This window comes from Rhopilema esculentum, chromosome 15 (genome assembly GCF_057945365.1).
Source record: "Rhopilema esculentum isolate cy_ngs chromosome 15, ASM5794536v1, whole genome shotgun sequence".
NCBI lineage: Eukaryota > Metazoa > Cnidaria > Scyphozoa > Rhizostomeae > Rhizostomatidae > Rhopilema > Rhopilema esculentum.
This window is the reverse complement of record NC_142829.1, coordinates 7,189,698-7,210,338: the sequence shown is the minus strand read 5'-3', so window position 1 is coordinate 7,210,338 and position 20,641 is coordinate 7,189,698. Positions and strand designations below refer to the sequence as shown.

Genomic DNA, 20,641 nt, shown 5'->3' with positions numbered 1-20,641 from the left:
AATTCAATTAAAAAAAAGAACCTTAAAAGATACTGTACAAAACACTTGAAAATATTCTGCATTAAGAGATCCTCTACCAAGTTACCCACAAATTTCTATTAGCTACATAGCGTTGTTGCAAAAAGGGCATTTGCAATTCCTTCCAGGATGGTTCATGTACTTTTTTAAAATCAGGTAAGAAAAAAGACCAGGGGGGTAGATCATAGCAATGTAGTACCATCGTGCCTCAAATATCTCATGCCTCAAAATATTCAAAGTTGGTATACCGAATTGTTACTTACCCCCTTCCGCTATGTTAGACAACTTAAATCTTAATCCCAGGGAGCTGTTAACCAGTAAAAAAGGGCGTGGCTTAATAGTTTTATAAATACCATTTTGGATCCTTCCTAACATTGATTTCGACGATTGTTATGGGGTGCTGAAAATAATTTCTATGGATAATTAGGAGGTGCGATATTTTCATTAAGTCTTTCCGCTAGCAAAATATTGAAAGGAAATGATTTGGATATTTGCTTATCTGTAGAAAACCTAAGAAGCCAAGAAGTTTGCCTTTTTCGCTGTTCACTAAAATGGTTGTTGAGAGGAGTTACGTTTACTCAACATACCCAAGGCTTTGTCGTTTAGTAGCAATGTTTTCTTGATATTGCCACACAATGACATCACTGATTCATTCTAACTTCATTGGTATCAAATATAGAAAATAATAAGTGAAATTCCCTTTTTTCAAACAATTGTGTCCCTCCAAAAATTTGATCCTTCCTAAGGTATTGTAGGTTTTGATCTTCAGACCCAACATAATCTTCTGAAATAACTCCGAATGTCTTGACTTGTGTGCCTACTCAATCGAAAATTGACAATGTCAATTCAAGTTTTCAATTTTACCTCTTTATGTAAAATATTTACCTGTGTGCGTATGATCTTCAATTTGCGTTTTTATTTTCAGTTGAAATCCTTTGACGTTCAGCGAAGATTTCCTTCGGATGATTTGTACCTTAATCAAAGCTTGAATAAACAGATGAATTTGGTAAGTCGCCAATTTTAGCTTGTTTCATATAATTTTACGTCTCAATTTTCTTGATACAATGCCTATTATAATCTTGTTTCTATATTGAGACAACTGGCTAAAAATATGACCGGTAGCAATAGGCCAACACTTATCGTCTTCTACCAATTCAAAGCCTGTGTATTTGACGGCAGTGTGTCCATATAGATTTCATTCAATAAAAGCTACTGCTTACTGGCCTGTCATAGAGCGCTTTATGCCGTATAGGCAGAGCTGTACACGCTGTCTGGTGTATAGAACAAAACGGTTCTAAGTGGCTACTTCGAGTTTGACGCTTAATGCGATCATCAGGCAACAGTTGATTGATTTGGAACAAGCTGCACCCCCTTCGAAGCATGCTACTTGGGCGAGGATACCAACCAAAGGAGTAGTAGCACTTTAAACATGCATAGTTCATTATGGCCTCAGTTGCACCCGCATGCATATTCTCTCACCTTAAAAATCAGCAAATTTGTCCTCACAACACGAGTCGCTATCACCATTTCTCTGCTCGATACTTACTCAAATGTATCGTACATAAACCCTAGTTACAAAATCCCCTTCTATGAGTGCCTTGTAAATTTTAGAGTATTGTCTGTCTGAATAGCCTCTCTAGTGCTTTTAAGGTAATGCCCCAAATCTTCTCTGAATGAACGAATGAATGATTGAATGTAACAGCAGAGAGCCAGATAAAGTAAACATGGTTAGTTTGCCTCTTAGTTTTAAGTTGTTTTTTGTTGTAAGTAAGTTAAGGGCCATTTCGGCCTGCATATGAATTGACGACAAAAAACATTAAGGTGTTATGGTATTAAAGAGAAACGTCCGATGAAAACGCAATGGCTTTCAAGGTGCAAACCTTGAAGACATTTTCAAAGCAAGAGGCACTGACGACTGCCATGAAAATTGTGTCAACACGCAGGTAATTTCAACTGATATTTAAGAATTAATGAGTCTGCTACTGCTTTTCTTGATGTGTGGTTGTCTTGAACACGATGTTACGAAATATGTCTTAAGGTATTTTAGAATTAAAAGCGACTTTGGTCATTTTAATTGCATTAATTAATGGAGAAACTTTTAATAATGATCTCTGCTGAACAGCAAAGACGACCCATGATCAATTCATTTGTTGCACTCAAACCAAGTTAGCTAAAAAACAAAGTAATTTACGATTGAATTTGGGACACAAGCAGACAGAAGCCTCAAAGAGCAAGATTGGTTTTAGATTGCAAATTGTTGGTAGCAGCTTAAGTAACATAGAATATCTGCAGTCTTACCTACAGATGGAATTATTAAGGACAGATAAGGTCAGCATAAATATCAGGCGGACAAAAGCGGGCCTAGAAAGAAAGCTGCACTGGACACTTCTAATTATATTTGATACACTTTCGCTGCAATTTGGGTGGCACATTGAGCAAAACCTTCTTTGTTTCCTGCTATCTTTACAAATTTAACCTGACCGTTATATTCTAAATATTTCTCCATGTGCCATCCCAATCGTATTCTTTTATTTGACGTTTGCGTCATAATTCAAAACTCTAATTTGCCAAAGCTCCATGCTGATAATAGGTTTTGCTCTTCTTTCGTCATAACGTTAGCTGGCTTGTCAGGGCACAAGTAGAATTAAGTAGCAATGCTTGCATATTTTGAAATTTTAGTTGTCATTCTCAAGGTTTTTATCTAGAAGATCAACTCTGACGCCTGCTTAAAACCTCCTAGAAATCCAGAACAATTCGTGGTCTCAACAAATGTTTCCTACAATGGCTGAATATTCAGCGGTGAAAGGTCCTTCACAATTCTTTTGACGTATTAAAACTGCATTTGTGTAATTCCAAAATACTTGTTATGCAGCAATGTGACGTCTTTCATCTCTATACTCTGCACAATGTGATATCCTGTTCTTGTTTTATTAGGTGTTCGAAAGTCTTTACTCGGCACATTCACTTTTATAATCAAACTTTTCTGTATGCTTTCCATTACATATTTAAACAAGCCATTTTGATTATACAAACATGGGTAATTCTAGAATTACACAAATTGTCTAAATTTTGTGAATATATCACTTCTTTTCTGGATACCTTACTGACCATAACTGTTTCTGAAAACAGTAAACTAAAAACTGTTGCTTACTGGACGTCAGTTTTTTTCTTTTTCGCAACAAAATATAATTTGTGATGAAAAATAGCAGTTTTGCGCCTTTTCCTCATTTAACCACGTTTTCTTAGAAACTGTGACTTCTTTGTCCTAGAACTTTTCGAAAATATTAGCCAAACGCTCTTCCACAAAAAGGCATATAATTTATGACGTCAGAATGCGCATGTCTAATTTACTGATCAGAAACTCCGGACCAGTAAAAACATTTTAAGAAAGAATAAAAGCTATGGTGAACTTTTTAAAACCAAACCACATATGCAATAATGGAACATATAAAGAATACTCTGGGATGAGCAGAGGAAATTTTTGTTATAACTACCGTTGCTATGGAAAGTAATAAGGGTTTTTTGATGATTCAAGTCCAAAGATTGCAAATACCAATTTTTCCTCTGCTCACCCTACAAAGCATCTTAAAAGACACTTGTGTGCAAAATTTCAGCCTTTTGCCTCCTAGGATAAGGAAATAAGGCTTTCTTAAAGTTTGAAAAGAAAATTGCAGAAAATTGAATTTAAAAGTTTCCTTTGATCGTTTTGAGAGCTAGAGATTACATAACAAGTGACATACATGTTTCTGGTGGAAAGTTAAGTTTTCCAACCTACTTAGCTCTTGATTTTTAATAACTTTTCTAGCATTTAGCCAGAAAATTACCCAAAAAACAGAAAAATAAGTTATTTTTTACATGAACGGTTATAGTGATGGTTCTGATGTAAACACTGCATCAATGTTATCTACAGCAAAAATTGTTAATTTAGGCTCTAGTGGTCCTTCTGTGTCTTTCTTGAGATAAACATTTTGCACTTTGTGGATACTAGGCCCTGCAGACATGAATTGCTTTCCAGTTTCCATCTTCTTGGCTTTTCTAAGAAGGCGTTGCTGGTACAGGTTTAGACTACGGGACTGATTTGCAGCATTGTTGACCCTTGCATCATTTAATGCAGGACAGCCTGTTGCTGTATGCACACCAAAATCTTCTATGTATATCTCCTTCAAACACAGCCAGCACCAACAGCTCCATGGTTCCACTGGCTAACTGATACTGCAGCTCAGCATCAAGTTCAAGATCCCAACAAAAAGCACGCTTCCAACATAAAAACCGTTTACACTTCCCCGTTATTCTATAAATATGTCCAGTGCAATCTTTCTTTCACAATTCATTGCAATATTTTTTCAAGCATACATCTGCTACCTGTCCATAAGATTAAGAATCATCATCTCCAACATGTATGTTGTTTATCTTGATTCATGTTTCTCTATTGAGCAAAGAAACGTTTTCTCTGCTGCACTTTTTTCCATAGCTTCTGATGATTTGGTGTGATTGGTAGAGCATTTATCCTGATGCTTTTCAGATCAATCTTTGTACCTCTGAGAATCTCTACTCAGTTTGCATTTGATCTAAATTCAAAACAAGGTTTTATTTGGTGTTGAAGTTAATTTCTCTAGCGAAGAAGACCTTGATGGGCCTAAGTCTTTCGAATTTGACTTCTTGTTCTTGTTTTCGGTTTCCATTGAACTCACTTTTTCGTTTCTTCCTGTAGACAGAATTCTTTTTTGCCCCAGGCATGATAAACTGAAGACTTTCAACTGTTTTTCCAGTAAACTCACAAATGTTATTCCAGCGAGTAGTGGAAACGTCAAACAGGAACCCTGTATTTGGTGTCCTCTGAAACTTCAAGTAATAGTAGCACAAACATAATTCAACTTAATTTTGAAACGTATGTGTCCCCAAAACGACAGATATAGGCCCTTTTACAACTCTTTTTTAACAAAAAATGGATTCAAATCAGGTTTGGTTGAATGTGTAACTTCACCCTGGCAAGCATTAAGCCTTTGTCCTGGTGTACTTGCGTGAAGTGCAGGATAAACGTGTAGCTAGTTTTCTGACCCCCTTTTCAATTAAATTGCTAAACTAGACAATTTTATGCTGATTCATTTTGATTTTTGAATACTTACAAAGTGTTTGGGGACGTGTACAATCCAGCCCCCTGTTTCCTGTTTCTTGTTTCTAAGCTTGTGGTGACGCGAACCCGGGTGGGGCTGCTGTGCTGGTAAAATATTTTTCTAAAATAATGTTATTTTCTTTAAGGTAATCAAAATTTAGCAACACAACTAAGCAAACATTCAGTTTTTCTACACTTCCAATTTATCTATATACGTGCTGCTATAGCAGTCAGCACAATTCTACCAGATTACTTTCAAACTTTTCAAAATTGTGTCCGTTGTTTCGTCTAGTTTGCTTCACTTGTGTCACTACCCCAGCCGCCGAGAGATTTTGGTGCCCTCTGCAAGCGAAGCTCGTAGAAAACTCTGTAACCCCGCCCTTTAGATTTGCTTAAGCTCATTCATTTTCTTGTGATCATTTAAAGCGCTTTACTACTTTTAGACATGATATTGTTACGATACTCTGAATTAATTCCGTTTTGGAACTAAACTCATTACTTTATGAGGTCCCCTAGTCCTCGAGGCCCTGGGACAATTTTCCCCCTTGTCTCCCTCTCAGCGGCCCTGGTCACAGCCCACACCCAGATTTTAAATGACTTGAACCCGTTTACACGAGCACGGATTGGCTACTACCCGCCTTAGAGAGTCAGTCCATCTTCGGTCAAATCTCTTCAAACGTTTTCATGATATCAGCAGCCAACCCGGGTCAACCCACCTTGCCCGATAACCTTTGTCCAGGGTAGGGCTGACCCGTTCAGACGGACTTGCCTTTTTTGAAGTTTTTTTCCTGTGAAGTCGGGTCAGCTAAACCCGGGGTGGTGTAAGCGCTTCAATGCAACCAATTTTTACTGCAGCATGTTGACCCGACCCGGAGTGGAATCCAACCTGGACTCGTGTATACCGGGGCCTCGGTCTGAGCTGATTTTAATCGCATATTTTCACAGATCAATTGAACATCTAAGACATTTTTTCATCGAGATTGATTTAATAAAGTTCCATTGGCAGAGAAATGGAACCGAGGGGAAATAATTTGTCGGTTTATATGTCACTAGTAATTTGACCTTATCAAATCTGTCATTCTGCTTCGCAAAAAGTCATCCCACGTTTTTAAATGCAATCGCCTCCAATATTATGTGAACATAACAACTCTGTCAGATTATGTCATGCTAATATTAGCTAAAAATTCTATCTGAAGAGAAAACTAACGAGATTTTGGGAGAATTACCTGGAATGTATCAGAATTAGGTTGCTGGCAAAACAGGCTATCGACTTTTGTTGATCGATAAAATGCATTTAATAACTCCAAGACAAGCTGGCAATTAGGAAAACCACGAAGGGGCTATTGAATCTCGAGGAATAATATTTCGTAAACATGGTTCAAAGATTTTTAAGCTGTTGCTATACTTACGTTGAGAATGAAGTTTTTTGGGATGTTGACTCCAAAAATAGGAACCAGTGATCGCATACTGTCAGTAACGATTGTAAACGTACATGAATATACATCATTCATTGTTTGCAAGCAATGCTGCGGTGAACGCCATGCGTAAAAGTCATCATTCATTTTGCTGCAATAAAGTCGACTGTATGAATACGAGTGAATGAATAGCTATTTGAAAAACATAGAAATAAAAAAAATGGAAAAGGAGACATTATAGCTAATAATGACTTCTTGGTAAAATATTTGACCCATATAACAAGAGACAAGGAACAGATCTCCTTGATAGTACAGTCTCATATTTTGTCCTTCTTACGAAAGTAAATTTTGACAAGTATGTTACCTATCACCATAGCATGTAGTGTGGTTCCCCAGCACTAACAGGCTATAAACGCTATATCCATAGAAGAAGCTTGTGTTGATAGATTTAATAACAGTGCCCTTGCTCGTTTCCAACAATGCATAAACTCATAGATTTTTAGCGTGGTCTACTTCAAAGGTTCTAGAACCAAGAAAAAATTACAGTGATTTGATGGGAATGAAGGTTGATCTCATGTGTCCACCTGTCAGTATTTTTTGCACATTTTCAGGTAATTCATAATTCCATATGGAGTTCAAATCTTAAAATTAAAAGAATTTTCCCTTGATGACGTCATCAATTTGGAGCTATGTTGGTATATTTGGAGCATTGTTAGTTTATATCATGCCCTTCTTTTGTCTCAATTAAATATGTTTATGAAATTTTCCTCACTGCAGTGCAATTGACAACTATAAGAGCACTTTTAAAAGTCTGCTTCTAATTCGACATGGAGATATGAGTGATAACGTTTTAAAGTATTGTTCCATTTTTTGTAAATATGTTGAGCAGCTATGTAAGCTCTTGGAATTATATCAAATCACGTGCAATGGCAACTGTACAAATTCAAAGGCGTATTTTATATTTGCATTCGATGCCTTTAAGATAGCCCTTGAAATTCACTAGTTGATAAGACTTTTTGTTGGTAGCAGGCATGAGTTTGTGAGACTTTTCTTTCTAGTTGGGAGATTTGGGTCGTCGAAGAAAATCGTCACCGGCTCAAGTCATCAACAAAATACAAGAAAAACTATCAAAAAGGTGAGCTTGCCTATTCCCGCCTCCCCTCCCCTCCCTTAAAAAGTGAAATACTTTCTCTGTATACATTTCCGCCTGATTTTGTAAAATAATGATTCATTCATTTTGGCTTTGTTAAAAAGGATAGTGGGGTTATGATTTTGGATCGTATAGAATAATCTGAAGGTCATAATCCAACGCCATGAAAAAACAAACGGCTATAAAAAGCTCAACAAGCAAATCTTCTTCTTTCCAGTGCATTATACTACCTGATCATTATTGGCATTATTGTTATTCTTTATGATTTCCACTGATAATTTATTCTTTCTTCTATAGATGTAAAATAAATAAAGCTAAACTATAGAATTTTTAATGTAAATACTATAAAATCTTTCCAGCCTCGATGTTTCCAGCCTTATTCAAGGTCATGAGTAAAACCACGCCTTTTGAAACTCGAGAGATATCAGTTCTGCAATTCCCTGTTATGAAAATCCCAAACAGACAATAGCTGAAAAATAAGACACAAATATTCGAGCTGCGGCTGAGCAATGTTCTTATAATATTCTTTAAAATGAGATGATTCCGAGCTTTAATATTCTTATATTCTTGAATATAGACAATATTCATATAAAAGAACAAGAGTGTATACGTTCCTTTGTTCTTAGATTAGAAGTAAGGATAGTTTTCAGGAAAGTTTTGCTGTTCTGGTTTCAGAATATTTGATCCAAAATTCATTCTCTGTAGATTTCTTTAAAGCTCGGAAATAACTTTGTCTTAACTTAAGGTTCGAAGATATCCGAAAATTATGATTAAAGGTTCGGCAAGTTTATACAGTAATTTTTTAAATTATAAGACAAGAAACCCTAAGAACATTCAAATAAAGAATTCCCTCTTTTCTAATATTGTCGTTCGTAAGGGCTATTTTCCATATTATTTCTCAAAATCATTTCAAACAGAGAAACAATCATTATTGAAAGCCAAATCCATTTATCAGAAGCCTCGCAGTTCACTCATGTTGTACCCAAATCAATTTCAAATCATCTCCTTGATATATTGAGAAATATGCAAAAAACACGAAACTTAGAATCGTTGTTGCGATTATAAAAAATGTTAGAAGCTAGATGACTTGTTCAGGGAGCTTTGACAAATTTGCCAAATTTTGACCGATATTCAGTGGTTTCAGCAAATCCATGATTTTTACTTATTGTGAATGCTTTGAATATATAGTTGTCGAAACTTCTTTGTCTAGCTGCTTTCAAACAGTTATCTTGCTATTAATTATGTGGTCTTGGCTTGTAAATTCTAAACTTTCTAATCCGTCAAGCATATACCATGGATTAGGTGAGCCCAAAAGTTTATGTCAGCGTGGACCAATTTGAATTGTTTTATCACGTCCTTGACAATGAGAGTTTTATATTCTGCCAGCTATGAATTCTGCAATCCCTTTGCAATAGTAGAGGTATACTTTCGTGAGGAGTTTAAAATATTGTAGTTTGCACAATATTGAGTAACTTTTAATTTTTAGTTTCCAGAATAATTTTTCTTGCCAATCACTTAACTATTTTATTTTTTGTTTCAATTAAGTATTGTCACGACTCTTTTCCTTTCTCTGAAATCATTCAATTTTTTTGGTTGATTGAATTTTTCACTGCTTTCTAAATCTACAGAAATTTAAACGTTTTAAGAGACTTTATTTAAAACAAAATGTTTGCTTCTTTCGTTTAAAACTGCATAGCATTTCACCTGCAAGTTCGCACCTATACCAACATTTTTCTTTCTTGTACTCTAAAGATAGTTTTTTCGTGAGTATAAAATATTATTATATTTTTTTAGTTGTATTAGTTGCTTAAAGCTGCAAAAATGAGGGGTTTTTGTCTATTAGTTTCGTACCATTTTTACTGAATTTGAGTGTATTTTCAAGTAAGATAGGAGTGTTTTCGTTATTCGTGATCTCGAAACTTAAGATACAATCCCAGTGTTCCTTGAGAATAGATTGATTTCCGTGCCTAGGACGGGACGTAGGCGCGAGTGTCGTTTCCAAAGGATTTTGTCAGCTCACTGATTACTTAAGAAATCACATATTTGATTTTTGAATTTGTCTTATGTTAAGGCAGCAGATTGTCAACACAAAACAGAGCGCGTCAGCTCAAGTATTTAGGCAACTTAATTAATCTGCGATAAGGCTCATTGTGGATGCATTATCGTTTTGTGCACACAATTATTTGAGATTGTTGGAAGACAAGGCTTTCTGCAGAGGTTGGGTACGAACAATCGACTCAGTTAAGCACGAGCCATGTCACAACTTCAGGCAAACGGCAAGAAAAACACAATCATGATCAAAAAAGCCACAGCTAGGCTCTGAACTGGTATGATTGTAAGTTTTCCTATGTTGATCTAAAAAGTTGACGTGAAAATCCAATGGCTTTGCAGAGCGGCTCTGAGTCGCCGCAATCGGACGCGGCAAAACACGATTCCAGGATGAGATCAACAATCCTTGCAGTTTCTGCCGTTTCGAAATTCAAGCAAATGATCAACCCGAAAAGGCCTAATTCACTCGATCTTTCTGGCTGTCGAGTAAGGTAGGAACAAACAAGTATGCGATTTAACATGCCTTGTGCAATGTTTTTATTCCTATTAAAGCTCAGGTGATATTGATATATATGAGACAGAGAAATATTATGATTCGCAAAGAGATGGCTTTATCTTGCTTAATAATAAAGGTGGTTTTGTAATCTAACAAAACCCACAATTCTAAATCAGCAAATACTTTTTATACCGCTGAAGGTTTTATAAAACGGTAGTGTGACCAGTCACTTAAATCGACAAAATTCTAGGAAGCACATCCAAGACGGAATTGCCGACCAACACCTATATCTGGAATCGGAATCAGTAACTAGATATGAAATCATCCTTAGATGGTTTTTCTGTGTCAACATTGAAAAACAAACAGCATTAAGTCGACATTTGCGATGCCATTTCGTCGTGAATCCGTTTTTTTCACGAATGAAAGAAAATGGTTGCCTCATGGATTGTCTTTTATCAATATTACAAAAAGCCGATTCTTATCACCCACCGAGTGATCATCTCTGAAAAGATAAAAACATTGCCATGTAAATAAGATAATCGTGGCTGAATATAAGAGAAGCTTCCAGGTAAACTTAGCTGCAGTTTAGTTCTCCACAAGCTAGGGAAGAGATAAAACTCCTTTTTAAGAATTGATTTATCGATTGATCATGCCTATATATTTTCTCATCATTCGTGTGTCTGGTAGATTCATTGTTGAATGATTACATGTATTTCATCTCTTGGTAGGTCATAACTGCGACTTCCTTCAAACTAAGTGCACATGCATATTAAAAACAGTGATTGAGGCTATGTCCAGGTCATTTCTAGCCCATTCTCATAAAATTAGAATCTTTATGATAAATTATTCGAAATGAAATGAACTTGCAGTAAACTGCAAAATTAGATTAACGATACGAATGATAATAGGGGAATGCCTTATTTGCATCGCATGTTTCACAATGCGCTTGAATTCTTTTTAGTCATGCACTTTTCAACCAGGAATTCGCTGTATTTCCCATTCTCTACAATTTTTTGTTTACAAACGTAATTGCGGGTTCTTAGGAATGTCGAATGAACGTTGTTTCGGAAAGAGTCGCAAATATTCTCCAAAATAGAAATTTCCTTTATTAGACGATCTTGATAAGATTCTAGTTCATATTTTCATGGAAACGTTTTGCGCATCATTAGGGCGATACCAATATGGGTGATATAACAGAAAATTACAGAAATAAGAAGCCAACGAACTAGAAAAAGGAGAAAACCTTATGCTATCTTTATTTATTACTGGAGATAGAGACAATCCTTGCAGAATTGTGTTCAATTGTTCACGATAAAGCAATAATTTCAAGATGAAAAGTTACTCAAGCATCAGTTTTTCTCCAGAGCAAGTCTAAACAAATGCTTGCAATTTAGGATCTTTGTAATAAGTTTTAATGGCAGTTCAGCCTCCCACGCCTAATTGAAGCTCTCTTTTTGAGGCTCAAAAAGACCAACAATTATCTTCGCTTTGGTAGCCACAGATTTAGCGGCGCTCCCTTGTCACTTAAAGTCCTAACAACAAAGACATCTCGAGTCAAATTCCTTGGTTGTTGTCTAATGTTGATCGTGTAAGCATCTTAACAACAAATTATATTTTTGTATCGTCAGCACCCTGCAGGCATACCAATAAACCATTATATGTTTCTTTCCCTCATTCAAATGTCTTTGGTTCTTTTGAAAATGTGCCCTCTTTCCTCGTCAGTGCTTTCTTTTCTCTTATAAATGTCTTTCCTTGAGGTATGCTCTTCATTTTTAAGTACCAGGTGATTTTTTCCGAGCCTCGATGTTCTTATCTTTTGGATAATTTCGAGGCTCGGGTTTTCTTAATATTGATATTCTTTCAACATTGTTTTCTTATCAAAACATACTTTAATTTTTTTCTAAGAGCACTAAGTAGCAGTTTTGCATGATATTTTTCTTTGCAAGATTTGCTAGCTAAAAAAATCTGCTATGTTTTGTTGGTACGAGAGAAAATTTAAAAATACACTGTTCTTCTTCTAATTATCTTTTTGATGCTGGATATTTTTATTTCGCTGTTCTTATTTTTTCGGCAAAGCAAACCATATAAAGTGCTTTCTTACAAAAAAGGAATGTAATTTCTAAAACAGCAATGAACAGTATCAGTGGCATTTCTACAGATTTCCCAGAAATTTTATTTGCCCCTTGTTTTGCCCATACACCAGTTTGTTCAAAAGTTTCTGTTAAAATTCAATGTTTTCTTCCGAAGCTGTTCAATCGTTTTTTGACTTTGTTAGGGTTACTCTCTTTATTTTCCTCAATGTGATCTTTATTGCATTTATTTAACAAACTAGGGGCCCCGATAAGCGTTTTGGTTTGTAACCGAGGTGGACATTTATGAAATTTTGGCTCCTTTCTAATAAGTTACCAAGTAGAAAACCAAGAGTTACCAAGAGTTCTGTAGTTTCCAAGAAAAACTCATTCTTGACAATCATTTAAATTCAATATTTGCTATATATTATCACGAGGATCCACCTTCTTGCGGTGGGGTGCGCAGGGTCAGCCCAATAACATCCTAGTATACGTTGGCAATCTACTATTGTATATCGAAATTGTATGACTTGAAATTCTGTGTTGACTTGAAATTCTGTGAAATCCCCCAGCAACAATTTTTCTTTGTTATTTTTCCTAGGGGACACAGCTGCTCCTTACACCACTAATAAAACTATTTGGCATAATGATAACAGCCTTGATACTGCTGTACCAAGGACATACTTATCTATGGGGAGCTAGGAACCGGTGCCTTGTAGCTAGCTAATTTTGAGCCACCACGCCACTGCTTTACATTCTACTAGGTCCCAAAGTAATAGCTAGCGTTGGCTCCAATAGTAATAGATTTTAAAGGCTAGAATCGTCACTGAACAGTATCTAGAAAAACTTACAAAGATGCTGGTTATCATGGCATGCTAGTTTTCTTGTTTGCCCTTGTTTCGTTTTTATGTAACAAAAATTTTCGTTCTTTTTCTTAATCTCATAAAAATAACTCGTAAATTTACATGCAAGACTTTGCGTGTAAACTGGACAAAAAATGACATGGTTCCCAGATGTCCCATAGAATTAGCAGCGTACAAATTTTCTTATAAAAGTTTTTAAGTATATGCAAGGTGTTGTACATATAATGCATATTGGAAAACAATGAGGTGAATTTTCACTCAAAAATCGTAGCCTCGTTTCCAAAGCTATTCGCCTTCTCATTTTTTTCATATGAACGATTTGCAGAACAGAAAAATTAAGCCATCCTTAAAGTTGGTAATCTAAATACGAAACATTTGACTCAAATAAAGTTAAGTATATTTTGATTCCAGAGAAGCTGTTGGAGGCTTTCATATTCTAATGCATCTCTACCACCTCGACGATGATGACATGAAATTAGGCTTCCCATTAAGCTTACATATATCCTGCCAAAACTGCTGAAAAATCGCATGTACCAGGGAGAGAGACACTTCACTTCCTCCTCCCAATTAAATGTTAGTTGTAGAGTTTACTTCATAACTTTCTTGCAGGAATTAACTGGACAATACCGATCTCTTAACATGAAGTAAGACAGAAATGTTCGGAAGAGAATTGTCGAATTATCATGAAGTTAACTAATCTTCGGAAAAGTTGTCGAACAATTAAATTATCATATCATGTTCCTCTGGGCAAATATTTTACCTCCTTTTAATTTTTTGTGTTTAGAAATTAGTATCAATCGATTTGATTAGAAGGAGGCCAAATGTTTGTTCCAGACCCAGCCCTAAAATGTGTGCTGGGAAGTGGATTGCATCTTGCTTTGCATGCCTGTGATCGCATAAATGACTAAAAGTTGAACGTTTCTAAACTTTTCTGCGACAAAGCCGACAATTTTCGCGACAAAATCTTTTCGCGCGACAGCTTTTCGCTCAATGGAAAAGTCTTTAAGAGAAATTTCCCTCAGGTTTATAGTTTGTTTTTTCGATTTTGTTATATTTCAAAAGGCTTAAAAAGTGACAACATAGGAACCACGTCAGCAAGACAAATTATAATGTTGGTGCGTGCGACATTTCACAAAGAATAAGCAAATTTAATAGATAAACTCAGATAATGAACTGCATACACGTCAAAAAGATAAGGGAATTTTCAAAAGAGGAAATAATGGGCTAAAAATAAAAACGAGAGGGCTATTTTTACTTCGAAGAATGGTGACTTTCCTGAATGAAAATTTCTTAATGGTGCATGATTGATTTAATTCAAGAAAAAGAATAAACTGGCAAAGTCGATTAAGATCGTGCAATTTTGGCTTTATACGTTTTGACGTCACCCCTGCTTTCAAGTGTGGGTTGCCCTGGAAAATGATAAAATGGTGCTTAATTCACTGCTTGAGACATATATTGTTTTCACAATTTCTTCTACAATACTGTTCTTAAAAAATTGACGTCATGAAATCTATTTTAGAATTTTTCAGTTTGGACCACCTAAAATAAAATGTCTTAAAAGAATGAATGGCATTATGGATAACAACTGAATGGCAAAGTCAGTTAAATGTGTTAGCGACTTGGATGAGATAGGGATTTCACATGAGCACCTGGTCTTTCCCATCCAATCAGTATTTGTTCTTGGCACTATGATTTACGAAACCGTCCGATAAAGTGGTACTCCAATGCAAAACATTACGTATTTTGCCCCTTTAGAGGTTATGTGGCCAAAAGTCAGAGAATTCTCAAAATTTATTCTCATGACGTCACATTTAGGAACTCCACATATGTACTCCATATATGTTGTCAAAGGTCTTTGTCACTATTTCAGAGTTTAAAGAAAGTTGTAAGCTCTACTTCTTCAGACATTGATCATCAAAATTTTATTCGATTAATCACAGCTTCCTTGAAGTACAGCATCTCAATACAGAGTTTCACATAAACAAAAATACACTTTTTCTATGCTGGCTATTTTGATATTCCTTTCTTCAAATTCGATCCTCCAGGGCTGCTTGAAAGGTTGTTAGGTAAAGAAATATTGGCAGGAAATCATTTCAACAGATGCTAAGTATCTTGAATCTTCCATGTATGTAAAATCTAATGATCAATATTTGCCAGGATACAAATTTCGTCACTGTCAACGAGTCAGTCCCGTAAGACAAAGTTTGGTTTTTTCGTTCTCGTACATTTTGCATTCAATTCAAATATTTGCTTTCATTTTGCTCATATTTATTTGCTTTCATTTCATTCATATTTGCCATTCATTTTGCTCCATACGTCACTGTTGCTATTATTCATTCGATATTGTTAATACAAATTGAAAAGTTTGAGTTAATATTCAGCTTCTCGGCTAAATGGTCTTGTTTATTAATTAGTGTATTCACTTTAAACCTAGTCTAACGCAAGCAAAAAACGTGTGTGGTAAAAAGATGAATGAATCTTAAAGGTTTTGTCGTCATGTTGGCTTTCAGAATCCTCTTATGATGGCTTAAAATTGCTATAGTAATTACTTATTTCGCTACTGATGAGAATTAGATTCTTTTACCAAAATGCTCAAGGTCGTTCGTGCCTTTGTCTGTTTCAGAGATACCTCTTCGGCGAGTGGTTCCTAAACATCTCGTCTATAGTGGCACAATAACTTCTCTGCGTTGCGCAGGGCTAAGGGAGCCTAATTATAGATCAGGGTAAATCTTTGTACCTGCCACTGATGAGCTGTGTATAGGAGAACCAGTTTTGCCGTCTGCTGGCAAGAAAAGAGTGTCAAATTGGATGGGGCAGATAATCCGATAGTTTCAAGAAAATTTTGTAGATAAGGTCTTGGAAGATTGTCGCTGTTAGGCCTGTAAAACCAATTATAGAGAGATACAGAATGTCAAGATATTAATTTTGGAAGATAAGGCATGGAAACGAAAAGTAGCCTTTCAAAGAGAATGGGATATAATACTCCAGGGGGAGTTTTCCCAAGTTTAAGCCTTCCCTTGGCACCCAACAGAATTACGCTCTTTTTCTTTCAGTTCCCTTCCTTACTTTCGCTTTTTTGCCAAATTTCTACTTGTTTTGGCAACTGGCTTTCTTTATTTGGTCTTAATATTCTCACAATAACAGTTTGAACTTGTTTTGCTTTGAAGAGGAAGCAAGGATCACAAGATCATTTCTAGGCAAAATAATACGGAAATCACCTTTTTGATAGTCAAATTTTCATCGCATTACATCGCAAAACAATTATATATAAATAACAAAATATTTTTCTGACAATGGGTTTGAAAGGCCGCTTCCAACTGCCTCCAATAAAGGGGACGTGGAGATAGGAGAATGGAAGATGATTGCCTTCAAATAAATCTGGTTGGATGCGCACCACGCTTCTTTGGGTAGCTTGTTCTTTTTGACAATCGAAGAGGGGTCTGAATTGTCTTTTATGTTAAAGATGCTTTTCTGTTTCGCAAAAATGAATAGAATACGAAAGCGAGGTAAAATAAACAATCCATTTTTACTGTGAACCAAAGGACCTTACTGAGCGGAAAATCTGTCTGTAGGATGGTAGTCGTATCTTCAATATCAGAGGAATAAAATGACGGAAAGTGAGAGCTAGCTGTTACTTTGAGAAACCAATATTCCAACTAAAGAGAAGCAAGGTTAAAAATTTAGAAATCCTTTTCCCACTAATAGAGCAATAAGAGCTAAGCATTCCAACATTTCCCTACCTTTCTTTTATCGTAATAGGAGGACTGATAATTTTCAATTTTTCAAGACCCCCTTTTCTTTTTGTTCATCTTATTCCAAAGACAAACAATTGTTGTTTTTCTTTGGAATATGTTGTTTTTTAAATTTGAATCAATTGATTTTTACTTTTTAATAAAATGCTCACTTTTGTTTACCTATATATAACCTACTTCTATATCAAAAAAATGAATGCAGTGCTAGATTGAAATGATGCACAAGCAAAAGACAAATCATGTTTCAATCACACAATGATCGTCAAAATCAGCTTCAATCTGATGTCAATCATAATCTGGAGAAAAAAGTTTCTTTAATGCCAAAACGTCGCTTTTTTTTTCAAAAGCCAATTTGATGTCCAAGCTAAGCAAAGATTTTTTAAGGAACACTCAAGGCTAAAGAAAATTAGCATTGGGGCAGCCCTAAGCTTTCCTTTATAAAAAATGCGTTGATACGCCAGTGAAAGGCGAATGACATTACTGAATGGATTCCTCAGTATGTGAACTCAAAAGAACATCAAGAAATAAAAACTGCATGTAACATATAATGATGAAAAGTACGCTGGTTCATACATTTCACAGGCTATATGCCAATGAGCCTGGATATCGTTGCGATAGTTATGATCATGATTTTTTTGTCAAAGGCAATTCAAGCAGGTTTCCCAATAACAAAAGCTGAGTAAACAGTCTCGATAGAAGATGAAAAATTATTTGATCATTCTTCTAGAACATCATTTCTCATTCTCTAACACTATTTGCTTATGTCAGAACTTTGTAGATTCGCTTGAACACTGCAAAATTAGCTTATTTTCAAGTTAAGTTTTCATTCTCTTATCTGGCCGACGAGATAAAACATTAAAAACTTTCTTAAAGAAGCAATGATATCAAGGTGTGTCCTGGCCGTCGTACTTGGAGATATTTGGTTTTCATTTATCTCCACTTGCTTCCCACTATTTTTAACGCTTTACTTTTGATTCATAATTAGGTAAAGTCAAAAGTGGCGTGCTTTACCTTTTCTTACTAAGGTAGAATTCTCGTTGTATGCTGCACTTTTTTGTTAAATGCCAAGACCAAGCACCTAAAAACTTCTTAGAATATTTGAAATAACAGAACTGAAAACTTTTAATGTTTTGTTTTGCATGTATGGACCGGGGTGTCGTCCTAAAAAGTCAGGCAAACTTTAGAAGCCACACCATCATTCAAGCTATTCACCGACTGGAAAAGGCTGATAGAAAATTGCTCACGGAAGATCTATATTATGATAAAGGGTTTTCGACACAAAATTTTTCAAGCAATTTATGTGCTCTGTTATTAAGAGAGAGAGAGAGGGGGAGGGGGCTCAGTTGAGGTCACCCTAACAAAGATTCCAGAAAGATTGAAAAAGGCTGTTTCTGGGAGCCTGGGTGTAACAGTAAAGATATCATTTTCTGGCTTAGTTTAGAGCAGTGTCACTGAGAGGTTTTGGAGGTTCTGTGGCAAGAAGGAACAGACGAGGGTCTTTGCGAGCGAAGCGACCAGACACAGTTTTTTGATCATGCTCTTTAGATTAGCTAAGAATACCTTCAAGAATATTCCTTGCAGTCATTTCCTTGCAATCGTTTAAAACATTATACAATTTGGTGTTTCTAAAAGCAGATCCCATGGAAAAATATTTTAGATCATGGCCCTAGAGGGTCACCCCTCTCCCACTCCATTTGATCATTTCGTTTCAAGGGCACTTTTTGCGAGGGACGATTCACTCTTTGCTCTTGCAAATAGCGTACGAGATCTCCACCAAAATAAAAGGATTCTCAGGGATTTTCAGATAAAAAAATGGGATTTCAAAAGTGTACGGGATTTTCAAGGAGTGATTTGTTTTCGACCTTTTGGTTTTGCAGTTGGCAAAAGAAGGGCAACTCAGGAAGCTGCAAAGGGGCGTTTCACCGGGGCACATGCCCCCCTGTGCCCCTACGTCTATGAATCTAATCATAAGAGGGAAAGAGAGTCACTGTGGATTTTCCCAATAAAACGGATTGTACATAATCTTGTTTATACCCACGTTGAACTGCTGTCACACAATTTCTTGCGTGGTTAGTTTTCTTGGTCTTACCTGCTCTACGTGTTTTCTTGTTTTCAACCAGCAAGGCCAAAGGTGTTGAGTTCAGCCCCGTTTTCAAAGCTGCTTGCTATTTGATAAACTGACGGCAATTTCTCAGGGGAGGTCAAAAGCTGAATTTTCCTGTCTTTTTTGTCTTTTGAGATGATTTTTCAATGCAGCTTTGCACTTCATTTTTGGGTAAAACTTTGTTATCAGCACACTTTGTTCCTAGGGAAAGACTTCTGTCGTTTTATGAATTTTGCTTGCATTTATCGAATATTTGCTTCAAGGCTCAAATGCAATATGCTATTTGTCATCAAAAGCTTAGCAAAAAATAGAAAATTATCTTGTTGGCAGGCTCTCGCTGTGATAATGATTTTAGTGAAAGACAAGCAAATTTGTTATCGGCGTGGAAAAATAGGCATCGAACTTTACTCAGGTGGCAATCTTTTGGTTGCCCATCTTATTTTTCATACAAATACACAGAGCTTAGGAAACCATAGCTAGATAAACAAAAGTTTGTGTCGAGGCCATGCGGTAGGGAAGATGCTTCCGCGATCAAAGAGCAGTTTGTTCTTGAGGAAACACTGCCCAGATATCGTTCGTTCTAAAAGGTATGTGATCAGCATTGCATCGAAAAGAGAAACACCTTTTTTGCAACTGTTTCTCAGAGGCACAGAGCTATTCTCATAGGTGTTTCTTTTCCTTTGATGTATCTTATAAATCTGCCATTTATGCCTTGGTTTGTACTCATTTATCGCTTCTGGCTTGTACAAACCTGTCACAACAATGTTACTGTACAAGGAAATTGTAAATCAACCTTCTAGGCCTAGAGTTGTTGTCTATTTTGATCACGGAGTAAGCAAAACAATTTTTTACATCTAACGAGTTACGTTCTTATGATCTTTTTTGTTTGTTTTTGACGTTTATCGTGGCAAGTTTCTTTTTTATTTTTGTCGAAACATCAAAATGTTTAAACCCATTGTTGTTTAAAATTTGATGGTGTTTGTTATCCACGTTTGTGAGATGTAATGTAAGTTGCGAATAAGGATTTCTCAGGGACGCTGCAACACATTTTTGAAGAGGGGGGGTTGGGGTCTCTGGCTAACTCTTATCTTTGATGCCATTACCTTGATATCATACTTCGGAAAAGGCGGGAGGGGGTGTGTTGTGCAACAGTTTATAAAGAGTTTAATATAAGTTTTTTTCAAGTAAAGGTCATGCATGTCTTCCCTTACAATTTGGAACATGTTGAAACTTTTTAGTAAGTGCTTACCTAAATAGAGAATGTTTTGTTGTTAAATTTTTTTATTTGTTACTACCTAGCTTCCGAAGGTAGTTTTAAGGAGAATGAGAACCTGTGCTAATCGACCAGTGTCCTGATCCTTTCTAATCAATACGAACACACCTAGTGATTCCTATGCCTGAAAGAACAGAGAGCTGGCGACTCTCCCACTCTAAATGCAAGTTTGGTCATGTCTTATCATGTCACCGCAACTCAGCGACTGAGCCATCTAAAATTGGATGGGCTTGTCCTCGAGAAATGTTTTTGGACAAAAACATTTAAGGGCTTGACAATACCCTCTATCTAGTACACCTCAATATCATAACAGACAATAATAACATGGACAATATTACA

General features: G+C 36.0%; 1 protein-coding gene across 4 annotated transcripts in view; it reads left to right on the top strand.

The window, feature by feature from the left end:
- LOC135685764 (uncharacterized) overlaps positions 1–20,641 on the top strand; it is a 79,796-nt gene that overhangs the window by 8,698 nt on the left and 50,457 nt on the right. The window contains exons 2-3 of one of the 4 annotated variants that reach the window (XM_065201827.2): positions 944–1,024; positions 7,605–7,681. In XM_065201827.2, the coding sequence (XP_065057899.2) occupies positions 944–1,024; positions 7,605–7,681 (158 nt within the window). Of the gene's footprint in view, positions 1–943; positions 1,025–7,604; positions 7,682–8,308; positions 19,617–20,641 lie in introns of those variants that run through there. The other 3 variants (XM_065201829.2, XM_065201832.2, XM_065201831.2) reach the window with 3 other exon arrangements.